Raw genomic sequence first — 21,607 nt, forward strand, 5'->3', positions numbered from 1 at the left:
CCTGATGGCGCAGCAGACTAATAGCCTGTTATTAACATTCAGCTGCCTGCAATTACTGCAGGTTCGAATCTCCCCAGGCTCAAGGTTGACTCCGCCTTCCATCCTTTCTAAGGTAGGTAAATTGAGGACCCAGTTTGTGGGGGCAATAAGCTGACTTTGTATAAATATACAAAAGTATGAAGGCTATTGCTTAACGCATTGTAAGCCGCCCTGAGTCTCCGGAGAAGGGCGGCATATAAATCAAATTAAAAAAAAAAAAGTAAAAAAAAAAAGCCTCTGATGAGGTGGGGGGGGGGTAAGCAAGCGGCGACCGGGCCAGGAACCGGTTCGGGGGTGTGGCCAGCCAATATTATTACCGGTTCTCCGAACTACTAATTTTTTTTACTACCGGTTCTTGCGAACCGGTGCGAACCGGGAGCAACTCACCACTGGTGTGCAGCAGGGGTCTCCAACCTTGACAACTTTAAGCCTGGCGGACTTCAACTCCCAGAATTCCCCAGCCAGCTTTGCTGGGGAATTCCGCCAGGCTTAAAGTTGCCAAGGTTAGAGACCCCTAGTGTGGAGGATCCCAGGGGGACCATCCAGAGGGTTTAGAAGGCTTCTGCTCAAGCTGCCTTATTGGAGCAGGATTTCCATGTTACTACCCAGGCCTGTTCTAATTTTTCATCAGTCTAGCTTCACTGGAAGTCATGCTCTTAATTTAGCGTTCCCCCTCAAGACAGAAGGGCAATGCCTTGTTTTTGTGGGGCATGGATTTTATGTCATTTATTAATTAAATTAAACTGCCGAAATGCTCTCGGCAGTTTGCACTAAAAACACACCGAAAAATACAAGTTAAATCAAAACATGTGCAATTTTTTTAAAAAAAAGCATTTAAAAAATACCATGTAAACTAGGCAGCTGCAAGGCAAGTTGTTCAAATGCTAAACCGAGATGAATTAAAGTACAATTAAAAGCCCATTAAGAAAGCTGGGAAAATAGCAAGGTCTTGACTTGGAGCCAGAATAACAATGTGGTGAGTTGAGCCTCTTTCTGCGGAGGGAGTTCCATAAATGGTGTCTCACCACCGAAAAAGCTCAGCGTCTTGTAGAGATCCACCTGACCTCCTTTGGGGAGGAGATTTGGAGGAAGGCCTCAAAAGCTGATCTTAAAGTCTGGGGCATTTCTCTCCCACTCCAGGATTACAGCTGGATCATTTCCTAGCGAAATATTAAGCTTGCAGGGTTACTTGAAACAGTTTATCCGGAGAAATTTCCTAGCTTGGAAAATTTGCAGGTGTATAAACTTTACTTCCTAGAATTCCCCAACCAGTCCGGCCATTGCTGACAATTCTAGGAGCTACTCCAGACATCTGGAAGTTGCTAAAATTGGGAAATACTCATCGGAAGCCTGGACAACTTTCCTGAGGGCTCTTAAGATGATTACCTTTAACACGAGTGGTCCGGGGTGAAATGCTCCCGGTTCGGACCAGATCGCCCGATCCAGTAGCGATAGCGGCGGGTGGTTCGGAGAACCGGTACCAAAAATCCCTGCGGCCCCCCCCCCCACCATGCCCAGCTGAGCTGCAGGATCATCAGAGGCTTTTTTTTTTACTTTTAAAAGCATTTTTTCTACAACCTCTTCTGTTGAAAAAATGCTTTTAAAAGTAAAAACAAAAGAGCCTCTGATGATCCTGCAGCTCAGCTGGGATCGTCAGAGGCTTTTCAAAGCATTTTTTTCTGTAACCTCTTGGCCGAAGAGGTAGTAAAAAAAATGCTCTGAAAAGTCTCTGACGATCCCAGCTGAGTTTCCTGATCGGCAGAGGCTTTTCAAAGCATTAGAAAAAATGCTTTGAAAAGTTAAAAAAAAAAAGTTGGCCACACCCACCTAGTCACATTACACCCCCCCACACCAAGCCACGCCCACAGAACCGGTAGTAACAAATTTTACATTTCACCCCTGGAGTGGTCATTTATAAACAAACACCACGGCCTCATGTGGAATGCAGAGATGACCCATGCAACTGATTCACAAATTGCTATAGGTAATCCTCAGCTTACAGAGCTAAGCAAAGTGGTTGTTAAGTGAGTTGCGCCTGATTTGGTGACCATTTTTTTTTGCCATGCTTGTTAAGTGATCCCTGCAGTTCAGTGAATCAAATCACATGGTCATTAAGTGGATCTAGCTTCCCTCACTGCTTGTCAGAAGCCTCCCAGGAAGGTCATAAATGGAGATGACATGACCCCTGCCCAGGATGCTGCAACCGTCATAAACACATGTTCGTGTGATCACGTGACAATCGTAAGTGCGAGGACACAAGTCACTTTTTTCAGTGCGGTTATAACTTCAAACAGTCGCTAAATGAATAGCTTGAAGTTGAAGACTACCTGCATAAATACCTGTCTCTTGTTACAGCGCCTCAGAGCTTACTGAACTAAAATTTCCAACGTCTCTAGGAAAGATTGACAGCAAGGAGGCAGCTTTGGACTTTGACTGCCATTGGATGCCTACCAGTGGTGGGTTTCAATTTTTTTTACTACCGGTTCTGTGGGTGTGGCTTGGTGGGCGTGGCATGGCTTGGTGGGCGTGGCATGGCTTGGTGGGCGTGGCAGGGGAAGAATACTGTAAAATCTCCATTCTCACCCCAATCCAGGGCAAATGGGCAAAATCCCCATTTCCTCCCGATCAGCTGGGACTCAGGAGGCAGGGAATAGATGGGGGTGGGACCAGTCAGAGGTGGTATTTACTGATTCTCTGAACTACTCAAAATTTCCACTACCGGTTCTCCAGAATTGGTCAGAACCTGCTGAAACCCACCTCTGATGCCTGTGCCTGGCCTACAATTTAGTTAGCTCCATCATCTACCAGGAAGTTGGAAATAACAAGCATTAAAAAAACTGCAAAGCCAAGACCAAAGAAATGAAGAATATTCGTGATAGTGACAGTAGTAAAAAGAAAGTAGTAAAAAGAAAAACAATCTGTTTATGCCTCCCATTGTATCATTACAAGCCCTACAGCAGAGATTTTTTTTGGTAATATATGGCCCGGCTTGCCTAGCAACTAACTGCCAAGGAATACTCAGAAAGGTTTCCATAGGTATTTTAACTAGCCAGTGATATGATAAATTTGGATTCCATTGACCATCCATTTGTCAAACCACTTAAAAGATTGACCAGCCAGCTCTGGGAAGTAGCAATCTTTCCAGGGGAAAAAAAAGCCTCTTGTGACACTGATGAATGCTCCTATTGTTGACCAGTCGATGCTTGAGAAGATGAAAATTATGCAACTCTGCCCCACTTGGGCTGAAATCAATTTATTTGCAATCCGTTTCAGTCTGTTTCCCAACCTGGGTTTCATACCAAATTAGCTTGGGTCACCTTCTCTGAATAGTCTTCTTCGCCTCACTCTTTCTCGGCAAGCAGTGATCCAAGAGAGAGTCTGTGCCACCTGTGGTGGCCAAATGCTAAGGCCCTCAGGGTTCCCTGAGACCCTCCCTCACTCTCATTATAATCTTCCTTCCTTCCTTCCTTCCTTCCTTTTCTTTTTCCTTCCTTCCTTTTCTTTTTCCTCCCCACTTTTTTTTAAAATTTGATTTATATGCCGCCCTTCTCCGGAGACTCAGGGCGGCTTACAATGTGCTAAGCAATAGCCTTCATCCTTTTGTATATGTATACAAAGTCAGCTTATTGCCCCCACAACTGGGTCCTCAATTTACCTACCTTAGAAAGGATGGAAGGCTGAGTCAACCTTGAGCCTTGGCGAGATTCGAACCTGCAGTAATTGCAGGCAGCTGGTCTTAATAACAGGGTGCTTTAGACCACTGTACTACCAAGGCTCTGTATGAAGGCCACTTCATTCTCCTTTCTTCTTCCTTCCCCTATTTTTCCTTCCTTGCTCTCTTCCCGTCTTCCCTTCTTTGTCTTTGTCTTTCCCTTTCTCCTTTCCTGTCCCTTCTTGCATGCTCAAATGCAAAAGGGGAAACATTTATCCTTTTGTTTTGTTTTTAATTTGTTTTGATAGCCCTCTGCTAGCAAAAATGGAGCATGTGGTCCCCCCCCCGCCCCCGTGCCCCATTTTCATCCTGGCCGGCCTTTTGCAGCGAAAACGGAGCCCGGGGAGGGCTGTGTGCTGTCGCCCCTGGCCTCCATTTTCACTGGCAGAGGGCTGCAGGAGGCCAGTCAAGCCGAAAATAGGGCGTGGAGGGGGGGGCGAGCTCCATTTTCGCTAGCAGAGGCACCGAGGGCCGGTCCTTTGCTGTTTCCAGGCCAGCTCTACAGGCCAGATCTAAGCATCGCATGAGCTGAATCTGGCCTGTAGGCCTTGATTTGACACCCCTGCCCTAGTGGCAATGGACAATCTCTAGAGTGGTCTTCTCTGATTCCAATGCCTTTGCTAGTTGTACATTTAGCTTCATGGTTTCAACCAGCTGTGAGACTATTTCTATGTCATCTTTTTACTAAAGACACGGATTGAGCCAGTAACAAACTGACAAGAGGCAACGGTACCATTAGTACTCCATAGGACCACCAGTCTGCGCTTTGGGTGTGGCCCTGGCGATTCACTACTTCTGGCGCCATGTACTCCACGGTTCCACAGAAAGAGTAGGCCTTCTTCTCGTGGTCAATGGCTTCTTTGCTTAAACCAAAGTCTACAAGAGAGACAAGGGTTGGGGAGGGGGAAAGGTAAATCCATGTTGGGGAATGAAGAGCAACAGAAAATAAGGGAAAGGAAACGTAGAAAGATAGGTGTTGGTTTTTTTTTAATCAAGTACAAGAAATATCAACAAGAAACAAGAGAGGCCGTACCTGTAAGTTTGATATGTCCTTCATCGTCTAGGAGAATACTGTGAAAGAAAAAAAAAACACAACAGAACACAACAAATGAGCTAGAATAGCCGAAATAAAACCAGGAAGTAAACACAACTCAACAACTAAGTATCAACTAAATATTCCAAAGCAGAAGACAGAGCTTTGGGATAAGCAACATCCCATTATTAGCCATCAAACCTCAAAAATACACTTTTCCCAAAAAGGTTTCCACAATTTTGGCCACTACTGTATGTTGCTTGGATGAGTTAGTGATCCCATGAGCGTCCACCAAGTGGACCCATCCACAGAATTCGCCACCCAGTAAGATATCCAGGAGGAAGCCAGTTTCTGGCCTGTGCATACTTCTCTGGCTTGAGGTCCCTGTACACAATTCCCAAACGATGCAAGTGGCCGAGTCCTAGCGCCAGTTCTGCAAGGTAGAACTTCACATCTTCCTCTGTGAACATCACCTGAGAGGAGAAGAGAACTGCCAGTTCAGGTCAAGCGATACAGAAAAGAAAAACAAGGCTTTCTATATAGCAGGGGTCTCCAACCTTGGCAACTTTAAGACCTGTGGACTCCAACTCCCAGAATTCCTCAGCCAGCAAAGCTGGCTGAGGAATTCTGGAAGTTGAAGTCCACAGGTCTTAAAGTTGCCAAGGTTGGAGACCCCTGCTATCTACAGATAGTAGATGATAGTTTGAAGATACAATGGCACAGGAAAAAAGTGACTTATGACTGGTCCTCACACTTCTGATCATCGCAGCATCCCTCAGGCGCTTGGCAACTGACAGGTATTTATGTCGATTGCAGCATCCCAGGTCACATGATTTTGCGATCTTCCCAACAGGCTTCCAACAGGCAAAGTCAATGGGGAAAGCCGAATTTGCTTAAAGACTGCCTGATTCACTTAACAACTGCAATAATTGGTTTAATGACCATGGGGGGGGAGGGGAAGGTCGTAGAATTGAGTGCGATTCATTTAACAACCAGCTTCCTTAGCAATGGAAATTCCGGCCCCAATTGTAGTCATAAGTGGAGGACTACCGGTACTCTGTGAGGGTGTTATCAGCCCTGAGGCCATTTTGGGAGCATCTTCAGGGCTGCCACAGCGAGGCTGTTTGGAGCTGTGGGAATGTGAGGGGGAAGATAAGAGATAGCTGAGGATGTGTAGCCAAAATAACATTCTTTTCCATGGGAGCCAAGGACACTCTACCAGGTGTTGGAGGAGCATGGACAAGAGCCAGCCAGAGCTGGGACTGCGACCTGTTTGGGCCATGTGATGCAGAGGTGCTATTCAGCAGGTTCTGAGAGGTTCTGGAGAACCGCTAGCAGAAATTTTGAGTAGTTCGGAGAACCGGCAAATACCACCTCTGGCTGGCCCCAGAGTGGGGTGGGAATGGAGATTTTGCAATATCCTTCCCCCAGGAGTGGGGAGGGAGGGAATGGGGATTTCGCAGTCTCCTTCCCCTGGAGTGTGATGGGAATGGAGATTTTGCAGTATCCTTCCCCTGCCACGCCCACCAAGCCATGCCCAAAGAACAGGTAGTAAAAAAAAATTGAATTCCACCACTGAATTGTGATGGACTTGTGACCTGGGAGCACAAACTTGGGGTTTTGATTTGGGTGGGGAAAACTCCAGTCCTTCAGAGTCGAGTTTTCACCAGCTGTGGTAATATGACATTCCTAATAAATTCATGCTTTGAGGAAACTCTAGGCCTCATTGATTTTGATTGCTTTGGGCCTGTTACTTGGAACCCTGACAGGCGTAGGGGCTTGCATATGTGGGCAGGACCATATACAGGAAGGGTCAGAAAAGTCAAGATGGCAGCTGTGACTGGCGGAACAAAGCCCCCTGCTTTCTTATTATACACATTGTAGAGTTGCACTTGTTAGCACGACCTTCTTAACCCTGCATCTGTGACTATAAGGCTGTGGAATAAACAAGGACTCGGTACTCGGAGTTGTATTCTGCAGTGTAAGAATCCCTTTCCTCTTTTCTTTTAAAGACGTATGTGATAGAGCAGTGATTGGATTAACCACAAACCCCATTTCTCAGCAATGACTCTTTCAAAGCTCTCTTTTTGGATGGGGGGGGGGGCAGGCTGAGAAGGGCAGAATTCTTAGAATACCAGCTATTTTCCGGGACACAAGCTCAACATTTCCATGCAACGCTTTTGTTGTTATAGAAACTGGGCTCTCTTTCACCAGAACCTGTGTCTTGCACTCAGGACCCATTGCCAGCGTGATTAATTTGAGAACCCATCCCACCCTGTCAAAGATCATCTCTTTTCTATCTGTTTTGTTAAAGGCAGGCGGTATACTCCCTTGCCTCTGCTTTGCAGGCAGGTCACAGAGAATGCATCAATTTTAAAAGCATTGTTGGAAGTTGCTAAGCAGCAGAAAGAAGGGGAAAACAGGGTAAAGAGAACAGAGTCTTTATTAAAAGCTGTTCTGGTTGTTCCCTAATACAAGTAGTCCCCAACTTACGACTGCATTCTGGGTGCTCAGCAATCAGCCCCTATTTATGTCTGTTGTAGCACCCCAAAATCATGTGACTGTGATTTATGATCTTTTTGACAGAAATCAGCATTTACTTTCAGTCCCTTTCAGGCTACAACTACCCCATAATAAATCATAGGCTCATTTCATGACCATGGTGTCAGGATTCCAAGTAATACACCCATAGTACACAGAACTCCAAGGCAGGTAAATTCCTCAAAGAACAGTTTTATTTGGATATATCATACTGGCACAGGCTGGTGAAAACCGATTCTGGATGTTCCCACGGTTTTCACCTAATTAAAAATAAAAGTTTTCCTCCTTTCCCAAACAATCAGTCACATGGTCCAATCAAGGTGTTGTCCGGTTGCCTGGTAACTTCACTCCTCCTCTCTCCTGTGGGAATGACCTTGGTTCCCAGGAGAAAATATTTTGTTTTGGCTACAAACCCCCAGCTATCTCTATTCCCCCCTATCCCTCAGCTCCAGTGTGGCAACACTGAAGCCTCAAAATGGGCTCGGTCAGGTCAGTTTCAAAGTTGACACATGGTGTCCGCTTAATGACTTAAAAGACTGTAAAATGGGCTGCCTGGGGAATTCTGGGAGCTGAAGTCTACTTCCTCTTAAAATTGCCAAGGCTATCGAACACTGCTTTAGGTCAATGATGCCAGTATCCTTACAAAATGTCTACATTGCAAATCCTACCTCCCAATATACACTAAACATCCAGTAAGCCATGTAGCAGGCAAATACACTCACCTCTTTGGAAAGGCGCATGAAGAGGTCCCCTCCCCTGAGGAAATCGAGGATGAGGTACACTTTACCTTCTGTTTGGAAAGCTGAAATGCAAGGCAGAGATCAGCATTCAGGAAGATAAATGTAACTCAGCATCTATTTCTGTCCTACTATCACAGCTCCATTGAGAGTGTCCTGACATATGGCATTCTTGCATGGTATGGGAGCAGCTCTGTAGCAGACAAAAAAGCTCTACAGAGAATCATTAAAACTGCTCAGAATATCATCAGACTCCAGCTACCAGCCCTGGATGACATCTTCGAATCTCGCTGTTTGAGAAAGTTGCATAACATTCTCAGAGACTCTTCCCATGCTGCTTACAATTTTTTTGGACTGTTGCCTTCTGGCAGAAGATACAGAACAATTAAAATTCAGACTACACGTTTTCTGAATAGTTTTTATTCCGGAGTTATAATTGCACTCAACAATGAACTAAAGGGCCACTGTCAGTGAGCGGTTGGACAGTATTACTTGGTCTGTTGTGTGGATGTTTGGGTGGTTTAGGGGTGGGGAATTTGTGGTGGGTGGGAGTGTGTTTGGGAATTGTTATGTGTGTTGGACCTGGTCTTTGGGTGTTAAGTGAATTTCGTTGTCTGGGTAAACTGTGTATACACATACAATGACAATAAAGTTATTTATTTTATTTATTTATTTATTCCCAACTAAATAAATGGGGCAGCCTTCTCAGTGGTGGCCATACATCATGGAAGCTGGGGAAGCTGCTAAACTTTGAGGCATTCTCCCCTAAACTGGATGGCTTCCAGACGTATCATCTTCAACTCCCCAAATTCTCAGAAATGCCTCAGGGACGCTCTAGGAACTGAGGTTCATGGTGAAAATACATATGCAATGACATCCGTGATGACATACAGATAGTCCTTGACATGACCACAAATTGGAGCCAGAAACAAATGCAGTTGTTAAATTGTATTGTTCTATTCTGTTATTTCTGTTCTATTTACACTCCTTTCGTTTCTTCCTTTTTATTGTTCTAAGCCTGCCTAGAGTAGCCCCAGACAGGTGGCAAATAAATTTAACAAATAAATATATGAGTCATCACATGACCCACATCTGATTTTATGAACATTTTGCTGTGGTGGTTAAGCAAATCGCATGATGGTTAAGTAAACCTGGCTTCCCCTGTTGGCTTTGCTGATTGGAAGCCAGCTAGGAAACTTGCAAATGGTGATCGCGTCACCCTGGGACCATTGTAAATACAAGCTGATCACATGGCCGCAGGGGCGCTGCAACAGTCATAAGTGTGAGGACCATTCATAAGTCACCTTTTTTTCAGCATTGTTGTAATTTTGTACAGTTGCTAAATGAATGGTTGCAAATCAAGGACTACCTGTACATAGAACGACATGATCATCATGCAAATATCATCATTATAAATTTGTGGTGCCTTTGGCAAGAACTTTAGCGTTAGTCTGGCAAGGTTATTCATGCTTGTGTCATTTGTTCCTCCTAATCCCACATCCTAAAATGCCCCATGTGTGCAGTTTCTTTTATACTTTTAATCTGCTTTTCATAAGAATATGTTTGAAACGTGCATTGCTTTGCATGGAAAAGTCCTAGAATATTAATTTAGTGCTTTTAAACTTCCTAAATTTTATTTCTAAAAATTGTACTGTGTTTCCCCAAAAAGAAGACCCTGTCTTGTATTTTTTTGAACTCCGAAATAAATGCTTGGCCTTATTTTCGGGGAGGTCTTAGTATTTTGGGGAGCGTGGAACAAGATGGGGCTCCTCTTGCCATCTTACCTGATTTCCAGCTCTGCGTTTAAGTATTTTCGGGGAGGGCTTATTTTCGGGTGGAGATTTATTTTAGCCCATGCAGTCAAAAGCCTGATTGGGCTTATTATCAGGGGATGTCTTATTTTTGGGGAAACACGGTATTAAAGTTCATGTGTACTTGCTTGAGCAGAAAAGCAGGGCACACTGATAGAAAACAACGCATACTGTAAATCAGAGGTCTCCAAACTTTTGGGCAACTTTAGATGAATGGATTTCAACTCCCCAAGAATTCCCCAGCAGCTGAGGAATTCTGGGAGTTGAAGTCCACAAGTCTTAAAAGTTGCCACGGTTGGAGACCCCCTGCTGTAAATAAATAAATGCCTCATCCAGAAAACCAGCTGCATCTATGCTCATGCTATTTGAGAACTTTGAGTAATTATCTTTTCAGACACTGCTCAGTCTCTGCTACTTGGTAGGGTACAGACTCTGCTCTACCCTAACAAATAGCCTACAAAAAAGTCACTTGCCTGCGATTTACATTCCTTCCCCAAATCAAGATGAAGGAGTCTTGTACTCACCATAATGGAGTTTCACGATGAACGGGTGGTTTACTTCAACGAGAATATCTCTTTCCATTTTGGTCCTCACACGATCACGCACTATCAACAGAGAAGAGCCCAATTCAGGTGCAGTAGATCTAAAAAAAGTGCACAGCACCACCCCCAAGACCCTCATACAACCCAAAGCTGGCAACCTGTGAATCATGGGTGAATCACGGAGTCAATCATTGTTTAAAGGAACATTATCAAATACAGGCTAGAGCAGGGATCTCCAACTTGGCAACTTTAAGATTTGTGGACTTCAATTCCCAGAATTCAACCAGCATGGCTGGCTGGGGAATTCTGGGAGTTGAAGTCCACAAGTCTTAAAGTTGCTAAGTTTGGAGGCCCTTGGGCTAGAGGAAAACCAAGTTAAAGAATGTTCCTCATTTTTTTTTTTTACGTTCCTAATTTATGGCCGCATCTCCAACATTTGAAAGATAAATATGGAAACATTTTGGCCATAAATTAGGAACGTACTACCATATGTGATGGACGTGCCCTAATGTAAAAAAATTCTGGTATAAAATTAAGAGATGGCTGGAAGAAATTAAGCAATGAAAGATAAAACTCAAACCAGAGCTGTTCTTATTAGGAATATTAGACCCGAAAATGGAAAAAAACTTGCAATATATAATACTACATATATTAATGGCAGCTAGGATTACCCTTGCACAAAATTGGAAACAGATTAATATACCATCAGAGGAAATAGTGATCAGAAAGATACTTTAATGTGCAGAAATGGACAAAAGGACTATAGAAATAAAAGAAAGAGAAGATTCGGATTACTATAAAGTGTGGAATAGAATGTATGAGTGGCTAGTAAACAGAAACCAAAATAAGAAATAGGAGTTTTAAACTAATTGATCAAATGAAAATTAAAGTTATTAAATACTGTCAAAGTTAAATTACTGATTATATAAGTAAGTATAATGTAAATATGCATAGCTAGTACGGTTATAATAGCTTTTTAACATTGTTATAAAGGATAGAAAGGTAAAGTAGAAGAGCTAATTATAAATGCAGAATATATATGCCGATGTAGAAGGCTGTAAAAATATGCTTATGTTTGTCTTGTTTTTTACTGATTTTTCTGGGGTTTTTTGTTCCTGTTTTTAAAGATGAAAAATGCTTAATAAAAACTATTTTTTTTAAAAAAAAATGTCCCTCATGTATTCTGCTGGCCAATAGTTTTAGATTCATAAGCATGTAGGATCACCTCACCTTTCAGAGTTGCCTTCTTGAGGACCTTCATGGCGTAGAGGTGGCCGTTATCTGGCGGGCTGATTTTTCTGACAAGAAAGACCTGTGCAGAAAAGGTCTAGATGAGAAACAGCAACACATCTAGCAGAATTTTGGGGGGGAAACAGAAACGGGAAGTAGTTTTGGAGCTATGTCATGTAAACACACACACAGTTTACATTAACTATGAAATATATAGCCTCACCTTGCCAAAGGAACCTTGTCCAAGAACTTTAAGGAGCTCAAACTGAGACGGGTCGGCCTTCTCGGAACCTTCTTTCACAAGATATGTGATTGTATATTCTTGGACAGAACCTTCATTCTGAATGTGAAGGAAGAAAAAGGAAAGCAAAAAACAGGGTAAGCAAGGCACACGTAACTGCAAATAGAAAGATGCACATTGGCTCCAAGTTTACAAAAAGTCTGCAAATTCTCGTGACCCTAAAAATCAATCAGATGTTAGTAACAATACTTACCTTTGTAGGCTTGTAATGGATTAATTGAATGTGCGTATGATAACGCTTTACACTATTACACTAAGCTTTACATTACATTTGTTCCTTCCATTTCCCCACATCAGAGAGGCAGAGGAACAGGAGCCTGTTCCTAGTGCGCGCATGCGCAGAGCTGCCAGAAGGCAAGAACAGTTAAAACAAAAAGGACGACTCGGGAGTAAGGCCTGGAAATGATTGGCCCCTCCCATAAGGTTTAAAAGAGGAGCAAAGGTACGTGGGACCTTTGCAGGAAAGCAATGTTGTTAATTCTGTTCCCAGTTGGCATCTCTGTTTGATTCTGGACTCCGTGTGGCTTTGCCAAGTAGATCTTTGGCAGCGTTTCAAGGGAAATATATAAATATACAAAAGTATGAAGGCTATTGCTTGACGCACTGTAAGCCGCCCTGAGTCTCTGGAGAAGGGCGGCATATAAATCAAATTAAAAAAATAAATAAATAAAAAATAAAGGTTTGTGATTATCCTGAAGGACTTCTCCCGAAGGACTTTTTGCAACTAATTAGGACTCAGATGTGAATGAACGTAATTCACAGCTATTGCAATAAAAGAGGTTTTTGGGACTACTCGTGTGTTTTAATGACTCAGGAAGCCTAGATCACAACACAAAGTTTTTTTTAAAAAGTCAATGTTCTTCCTTTCCTGCTTGTTCAAAATCCAACTTTCACTTCCAGTTGAATGTCACAACTCAAAACAGATGCCACCATGATTATGATCTTTGAAGGTACAGCTGCATCACAGCATCTAAGTATCTTCCCCAAGGACTTCATGGTTATCCTTTCAAGGTCCAGAGCGTGGGTAAAGCTTAAGAAAGATGATCTTGATGAAAATATGGAACAGCCATTTTCTACATTTTTTAAAAAAATCCAGAGCAAACAACATAACATTCAGAAGCAGGTCAAGCAGAGGCCTCCATGATTTACTGGAGTATGAAAAAGGGAAGAAGGTATAGCATAATTAGACTTACAAGGTTCTGCTATTACAGCAAATGTTACCGTAATAAAGATAATTTTAGTCTTCCTGTGGAGTTGATTTCCTGGTCTGGTCTATTAGTGGGTAGACTAACAATCTGTGTCATATTTCTTGACTGATGGTTCTTTACCGTGGATAGTTGGTCCTAAAAGACAGAAGTTATCTACCAGTCCAATATCCTAACTTTCAATGCTAGGGCTGGTTGCTGGACCTGTTGATCAATTGGGGTTTCTTTATATTTAATCTTAACTTCAGAAACTGAAGGCTTGATATTGGGCTGCTTAAGTGTAAGCAATTCGAACTAATGCCATCAAGGCCACAATTGAAAAATCATTCAAATGATTCAAAGTGCAGATTGTGCAAGGCACAGAAGAAACAGAAGATCATATACTCAGCTTGTGCAAGATCATCACACAAACTGATTATAAACAACAAGCCAAAATGATTCATTGGAACATCTGTAAAAATTATCATGTGCCAGTAATGAAAAAGTGATAAGAACACAGAGTTGGAAAAGCAGTTGAAAATGAGTAGATTAAAAATATTGTGGGATTTACAAATATAAACTGACAAAAACTTGGCTCATCATAACTGATCAGTTGTGGCTGAGAAGAAGAAAGTGTGGATAATTGATGTGGCAACACCAAGAGATAGTAGAACAGAAGACAAAGAATTACAAGAAGAAGAAGAGAAAAGGTTGTGGTAAAACAAAGAAGAGGAAATGGTAAAAGAGCAGCCCCAAACAAATAAAAATGAAAGTTAAAGGATAAGGTGAATGATCAATGATTAATGATGGATAAGAGTATACTTAAATATGTTTATGAGAAATAATAATAAAAAAATTATGCAAAAAAAAAAAAAAGAATTAGAGAAGATTACAAAGTTCTGAAAATTGAAAGATTATAGTATAAAAACCAACTGTGGTACTCCCAGTGGTTATTGGCACATTGAAGGACCTACAAATATTGGATGGTGGGTAGAAAATCTGCATATTGGCAAAATTTCCACCCGTCAGTTACAAAAAGCCACACCGCTTGAATCTGCACGTACGCTATATACCAATTCACTGTAACATCCTAGGTTCTTAGGAAGAGCTCAATGCATATGAAGGGCAACCCCAGCTAAAGAACTGACAGCTGTATATAATAATAATTTTTACTATTATTATATTATATGCAGTAGGACTGCAAGCTGCTTAATGCTGTCTGATAACTGGAAGAGCATATAAATGTAGAAAAATAAATGAAATTGTGGCATTCTTGCTTGGAACGTTTTATCCATGAAAAGCCAGAAAGAAAATTTAGAAATGAAGGAGCCTCGGCATCTGATAGAGACCTAGATTTAACCATGTTTTATGCCCCTCTGGTTTTTTATTGGCTTGTATCCTAAAAGCTGAGGGGGGAGAGGGTGAATCCCTTCTCCTTCTTTCTCTTTTTAAGCCACATTTATGCTTATCTAGTGCAGGGTCTCTAAACCCTGTGCTGGCTGGGGAATTCTGGGAGTTGAAGTCCACAAGTCTTAAAGTTGCCAAGTTTGGAGACCTCTGATCCAATGAACAGTAATGATGCAGATGGGCTTTCTGGCCTTTTGATGTCTTTAATAACATCATTCCCAACCCTGGAGCTCCACAGAAGTGTGCATTTTGTATACATATAAACATAGCTTCATATCAGCTCATGCATCTGGCAAAGCAAACAATATACTGGCAACCCTATGAGTCTTGAAGCTCCTGCTGCCTTGATCCACACAGTCGACAAGTTGCCAGATCCACAGCTTGATCACTCGCAAGCATTTGCTCTTTTCATCCGATCCCATATGTGTGTTTCCCGCTTCCTATTCCCCACTCAAAACATCACTCTTTTCTTTTTGCCATCTTCTTCTCATCCCTTTGGGTGGGTGAATGTTTATGCCATCTAAATTACCCACTGTATCGCAAACACAGGCTCGAGTTTGTTGCAAAACACAGTTTCTGTGGCTGGCACAAACACCACAGGCATCCTGCCAGCTTCCCCAAACCATCTGTTCAGCCTCCTGAGCTGTTCAGTAGACCCCCACACACATTCACCCCCTCCCCTCCATCTCTTGGAAGCCTTTGGCCCAGCAATCCTTCCTCTCTGCTTGGGGGAGATTGAGACGGTGCCAGTGCTTGCAACTGGCACAAATGCCTTGCCTAGAATCAGATCCCAGTCAAAAACATGCTTCCTAGTAGAATCCTCAGAAGGAGTAAGTAACCACAAGCTACACTCAAGAAGTTGGGGAGGGGACAGTTTTGCTAATAACCAAAAGGCTGGTGAACACTTTCCCAAATACCATTTATAAAAGTGCTGGGCAGTGTGGAAATGTTGGAGCAGATCCAGGTAGACCCAGGTTCAATTCCAGCATTAGCCAAGAAGTTCCCCAGGATTTGGGGCCAATTATGTTTTCTCAGCCCAATCTGACTCATAGGATGGTGGTTATGGAGGAAAAACTGATGGGTGGTTTGTTTGTTGCCTTGAGTTGCAGGAGGAAAGGCAGGGTATATATCTAACTATGATTACTATAATAGAAAAAGAAAAGAAAAACTCTAAGGAACTTAGAAATGGTTCTGCTAGGTCAACAAAGATTGCTCTAATTCAGCATTTTTCAGAGAATCAGAGATTTAGAAAGGCCATTGGAGGTGCCTTCTGTTCCGGGCAGAAATCTGAATTGAGGCATTCCTAAGAAATACTGTATCTCTAGAAATCTCACAGGGAGGATGTGAAATTAAGAACTCATTCCCAAAGTGATAATACTGTCTGTAATCATGTCAACATCTAACTATCATGACTAATCAGCTGCTTATGAATTATTACTCAGACGCCAAATCATTGTTTATTTGACTTTCTTGAGCAAGCTAGAGTCAACCTTGAGGTTGATCAAGGCTTGTTTGACCAATTCCTGGTATTATTCCCTTCATATTTTTTGTTACTTTTATTTTATCTCCCTCTGAATTGATTAGAGGCTTAGACAGGGAACAAACCAGAAAACTAAAGCATGACATCACTACTCCACTACGTCATTACTCCTATCGGTAAGTCAATAACAACATATGATGCCAAACTGTGGTTAGCTGTCATGGAAATAAACCATAATATAATCACTGATTTTCTTCTCATATTACACTAAGCCAAAACCAAACTATATAATTTAATCTGTATTTACTATCAAGTCATACCCTATCTAGGAAAGTATTAACTAGAACAGGGGTCTCCAATCTTGGCAAAGCTGGCTGAGGAATTCTGGGAGTTGAAGTCCACAAGTCTTAAAGTTGCCAAGTTTGGAGACCCCTGAATTAGAATACTCTTTAACCCTAGCATCTTCTGGAGATGTAGACTACAATGCTCAGAATCCTGAAAGCTGGCTATACTTGGTTGAAGTATTCTGAAGTAAGCTGGCTGAAGTCTACACAACTAGAGGATTTCCAGCCTGGGACAAAGGAATTCTAGTTTTTGGCAGAAAATAACTCTTTCCCAACCTTCGTCTGAGATCATTGCGGACAGTGAATGTTGGCTGCATTTCGGCAGAAATGTCCCTGGGGACACAGAAAAAAACTTCCTTATGCAAGCTACTGTGATAATTTCCAGAAACATGATGTGTGTAAGCCATCCCAGGAGTTCATCCAGGTCAAGATGAACTGGCTGGGGAATTCTGGGAGCTGAAGTCCACAAGTCTTAAAGTTGTCAAGGTTGGAGACCCCTGATCTACATTATTCCATCTTCCCCAGCTAACATCCTCTGTTAGACTATAACTCTCGTCATTTGTCCAGCCACCGTCAACTAATTTAGGAATGAAGGCAGCTGCCATCAGATATATCCAGATGGCAGCAGGATGAAGCAGTCTCACCCATATTCAATCCAGAAAATTTTACAGTCTCACTTGAAGGGGCCAAGGACTGCTTTGCCTGTGAGCTTTGCCCTTTCCCACTTCAACAGGCACAGCCTCTTCAATCAGGTAGCCTTAGTCTACTCTTATGGCTATTCAAGCTTCTTTCATTGCCTGTCTTCAATCATTTTTGTTTGTCTCACAAGGTTGGACAGGGTGGAGGTTTCCATGCCTCCTCTATTAAACAAGAACTGAGCCTTACGAAACCAACTAGCAGATGTTTTTTTGTTGGATGCCGTTCTGGTAAAGTCGTATTATTTTTAACATGACTAATTTCCATATATCTAGTTTAACGTAGTTGAGAGACAAATTATGTTTACTGAAAGTGTTCTGCCACAATCCAACAAAACTTTATTAAATATCTACAGACTCTTCACATCCTGGACATAAATTGTTTCAACTTCTACCCTCAAAAAGACGCTATAGGGCACTGCACACCAAAACAACTAAGACACAAGGACAGTTTTTTCCCCGAATGCCATCACTCTGCTTAACAACTAACTCCCACATCACTGTCAAATAATTTACTGTATTATTATTATTCTTCTCTTCCTTCCTAGTATCTCTCTCTTCCCACTTATTACTATAACCATGTTGCTTGTATCTTTCAATTTATATTGTTTTTATTTGTTTCCTAGTACAATTTGATAGCTTATTAGTAACCTTGACTATCACTAAGTGTTGTATCTTTTTATTCTTGATGAATGTATTTTATTCTCCTTATGTACACTGAGAGCGTATGCACCAAAGACAAATTCCTTGTGTGTCCAATCACACTTGGCCAATAAAGAGTTCTATTCCATTCCATTCCATTCCATTCCATTCCATTCCATTCCATTCCATTCCATTCCATTCCATTCTATTTTTAAAACAAACTACAATAGCTTGGAATTACAGTAAGGACTTTCCTGGAGCAAATTCTAAACTTCCTTATCATACTAAGTCAAGGTCACATGGAATGAATTCTGTAGCGATCTATCAGTCACAAACAATCAGATTGACACATGTACAGTATAAACTAGCTGCTTCATTGCTCAATGCCTATTTCACAGCAATCTTCCCAGACTGGCAATTGCCCCTGGGAAAGGCTAGATAAGGTTCAACAGCATCCAAGAGGGTGTAGAATTTGCCCTCTTGTCTCTACTTAATGATTCCAGACTGACTTCCCGCTTGACCCCTCCTCCCAACTGGGACAGTCTCTCTCGAACACAATCGTGGCCCATCCAGCCCAACTGTTCACCTAGAATGAAACTTTTGGCTATGTTCCTCACCACTACAGCTTTTTCGCAGGCTGGTATCCTTCTACTGCATTAGTGGAAAAGTCCCATAATTTCAACCCACTTTAGCTAAAGGGCAGCAATTGTAAAAGCTATGGGTCAAGATACCCAGAAGCACGCCAGCCTGGAGAAAGCTGAAATAAAGACCCTCCTATGCAGCTGAGAGAACTACCCAGAAGATTTTTTTTCCAAGCCACCCCACCATTCATCCCTGAAGCTGCCTTGTTGCCCCAACTCATGAGCAAACAAGCAGACATGCATAGTCAGAGAGAAGCTGGCCTGCACTACTAACCGGGTTACTAGCAGAAATCAAAGGCAGATTGCAGGCTTCGGCACGCCGTTTCCCCAGAGCCAACTGCGTGAGGAAGGCAAAGAGGCAAGGAAGCTTGAGCTGCTTAGCCATTTCCACTGTCCCATCCTGGTCAAAACAGCCCATCTCCAGCTGCAAGATCTCTACAGGAACATGGTTGAAGGCTGCAGGCACACCATCCGATCAGGCACACTTGATTTCACAGAGGACCAGCTCCCACCATAAAAGCAAACCCACCGGAAGTGCGGAGGCTGCTTAGCTCTTAAATGCAAAGAAGGTTAAAACAAGGCTTCCTGCTTGCACCTTTTCTATACAGCGGGTTGTGATATGTAAACTTCAAACACCTCAACTCTCTCACGTCCCAGTTTTATCTTTTATTTAAGACCAAGCTTCTACCCACAACTTCAGCGATTTTGCTTCCTGAAAGAGTTTATTTCCTCTCTAATAACAGCAAGGTTTAGTCATTCATTTCAGGATTAGGCAATGGGATAAACTTTGGCAGTGGTTTAATCTCTGAGCTTGCCGTTTAGCTCTCGAACGTTTCGTTACCAGGCTGGGTATCGTCATCAGTGGGACTTGTGGTCGAAGTGTCTTGTTCTACTCCTCTTTAGCTTATATATGTCTTGTGTGGCAGAGTGGTCAGTTGGTCACATGACTGGCTTTTCGTTTGATGCTTTATTTAAATTCTGAGTTGTTGTTGATTGGTCGTTCGAATGGCCCGATTTCTTACATGTTCGTATGCTGGATCTAAGTCAATATGCTTGTTAATTGGGATGCTAAATGGGATCCGGTCCACAATAGAAACTGTCCTCATTTATTGAATCACATTATGGCATGCCGGTTTGACAGCTGTGGACACCACAGAAGGTGGTTTTGAGCACAGCACAAAACATCGTGGACTGTCCCCTGATATCACTAGATGAGACCGCTAGGGTTTGCTGCCTTAGAAGAGTGAGGAAAATCCTCAAGGATGACTCACATCCTGGTCACCACTTCTTTATCCTCCTACCATCGGGAAGGAGATATAGAAGCATAATAGCCAGCCGCACAAACAGGCTGAAGGACAGTTTTTATCCATGGGTTGTCAAGACTCCTGAATGCGAAATAACATCACATTTATGTAGTATGATGGACTTGCAGGGCTGGCGCAACGTGTAACATGTTCACACTGGTGCATTAGGACTGTGTGTTTGTTAATATGATTTATTGGGTTAGGGATTTTATTGTGTTGAGGGGGTGCACTGAGGGAGCTCAACCAATCTCCTCTTACATATGTTGTGCACTGACAATAAAGGTTTGATTTGATTTGATTTGATGAACTGTTATGATGGAATGGAAGTCAAAGTCGTCTACTCTAGCTCCATTTTAATTGGTTTTTTTTTCCCCTTTTAAATACCAAAGCATGGGAAGTTGACATGCAACAAAGCAACGTGACAGGCAACCACAAGCATCCTGTATGTGCTAACTTGACTGCCTGAGATTGTTCCAATGGCACTTGGCATTAGAACAGGTGATTTCTGGTTGACACCGTTTTTTCCTTTTTTTTTTTTTTTAAAGCATGTAAGTGATACTGAAAACTCTCTGAGGGCCTCAATTGTTGTTCTCAAGAATGCTTCTTCCCTTCCCCCATGGCCACAGAAACATCTGCAGAAATAAAAATAATACAAATAGGGAACCATGGCAGGATAGACCAAACATGGGCAGATCATTCAACTTCTTGGGAACTCCAGTTTCCCCTTTGCTCTTTTAAAAGAAGTCTTTTTCTATTTGTCGATTGAAGAAACTAAGCTTAAAATAATGTGGGCAAGACCTGGAGTTCTTCCAGAACTAAGGTAAACTGCCCCCGACTGCTTCTGTGTATCTTTTCAACCTTAATCCCGGTTTTTGAAGGAAAGAAGGAAACATGGAAGGAGGCGTGGGTGGGCAGGAGATGGACACAAGAGGAGGAAGTTCACATGAGAGCCTCCCCACAAAATTCTGTGCTGTCCTTGATGCTCTCTGAGCTTGGTGGCCATCAGGCTCAGAGCTCAGAGGGTACCAAGGACCCCACAGTTCAACCCTGAACTACAAATATTCTCTTCTATGGGTACCATAATGTTATGTTGTGGAGTGGGCTCATTGGATGCTCCCAAAAACATCTCAGGAACCAGAAATCAACATTATATCTTGGCACATCTAGATCAGTATAGAGGAAATATGGCTGGGGAACGGAGGCAAAGAACAGCTCTGGATATCTTAGAACAGTGATGGCTAACCTTTTCTGGATCAAGTGCCCAAAGCGTGACTTACAACCATTCATTTAGTGACCATTCGAAATTACAATGGCATTGAAAGAGCAATTTACAACTGTCCCTTGCATTTATGACTTCACAGCCTCCCCATGGTCATGTGATCAAAAATTGGGCGCTTGGCCACCGGCATATATTTATGATAGTTGCAGTACCCTGGGGGGGTCATTTGTGATCTTTCCAGCTGGCTTCCAACAAGCAAAGTCAATGGGGAAAGCCAGATTTGCTTAACGACAACCATAGTTCACTTAACAACTGCAGTGATTTGCTTGACCACCATGGCAAAAATATCATAAAATTGGGCGAGATTCACTTAACAATTGCCTTGCTTAGCAACGGAAATTCTAATCTCCCTTGTGATCCTAATTCAAGGACTACCTGTAAATCAGTGAAGACCTTAGTCTTCCCCCAGACCAGTAGTAGGTTGCTACTGGTTCTCCCTGGTTTGGGCAAACCGGTAGTGGCGGCGGCAGGAGGCTCCGCCCACCCGCCCAGACGTCATCAAAAATGCTCTGTGCATGCGCAGAAGTGCCACATGCACGCTCACGAAGCAAGCGCAAGCACCTGTCGCTCCTGGTAGCACCGGGATTTGAAACGCACTACTGCCCCAGACTGTTGGGTAAGCCATTCCTGGGGTTCCGGTTCTTTGTTTTTGAGTTGCTCCAAACACATTACATTATTTTTACAT

At 42.6% G+C, this 21,607-nt stretch overlaps 1 protein-coding gene across 6 annotated transcripts in view; it reads right to left on the reverse strand.

Moving 5' to 3' along the window:
- Positions 1 to 21,607, reverse strand: part of RPS6KA1 (ribosomal protein S6 kinase A1) — a 107,607-nt gene that overhangs the window by 23,052 nt on the left and 62,948 nt on the right. For 5 of the 6 annotated variants that reach the window (XM_034413552.3, XM_034413554.3, XM_087876954.1 and 2 more), the window contains 7 exons: positions 11,869 to 11,985; positions 11,646 to 11,727; positions 10,398 to 10,478; positions 8,048 to 8,127; positions 5,151 to 5,257; positions 4,785 to 4,822; positions 4,485 to 4,627 (listed from right to left, as the gene is read on the reverse strand). In XM_034413552.3, the coding sequence (XP_034269443.1) occupies positions 4,485 to 4,627; positions 4,785 to 4,822; positions 5,151 to 5,257; positions 8,048 to 8,127; positions 10,398 to 10,478; positions 11,646 to 11,727; positions 11,869 to 11,985 (648 nt within the window). Of the gene's footprint in view, positions 1 to 4,484; positions 4,628 to 4,784; positions 4,823 to 5,150; positions 5,258 to 8,047; positions 8,128 to 10,397; positions 10,479 to 11,645; positions 11,728 to 11,868; positions 11,986 to 18,613; positions 18,677 to 21,607 lie in introns of all 6 variants that reach the window. The other variant, XM_087876956.1, reaches the window with a different exon arrangement.

This window comes from Pantherophis guttatus, chromosome 10 (genome assembly GCF_059756535.1).
Source record: "Pantherophis guttatus breed Tessera chromosome 10, ASM5975653v1, whole genome shotgun sequence".
NCBI lineage: Eukaryota > Metazoa > Chordata > Lepidosauria > Squamata > Colubridae > Pantherophis > Pantherophis guttatus.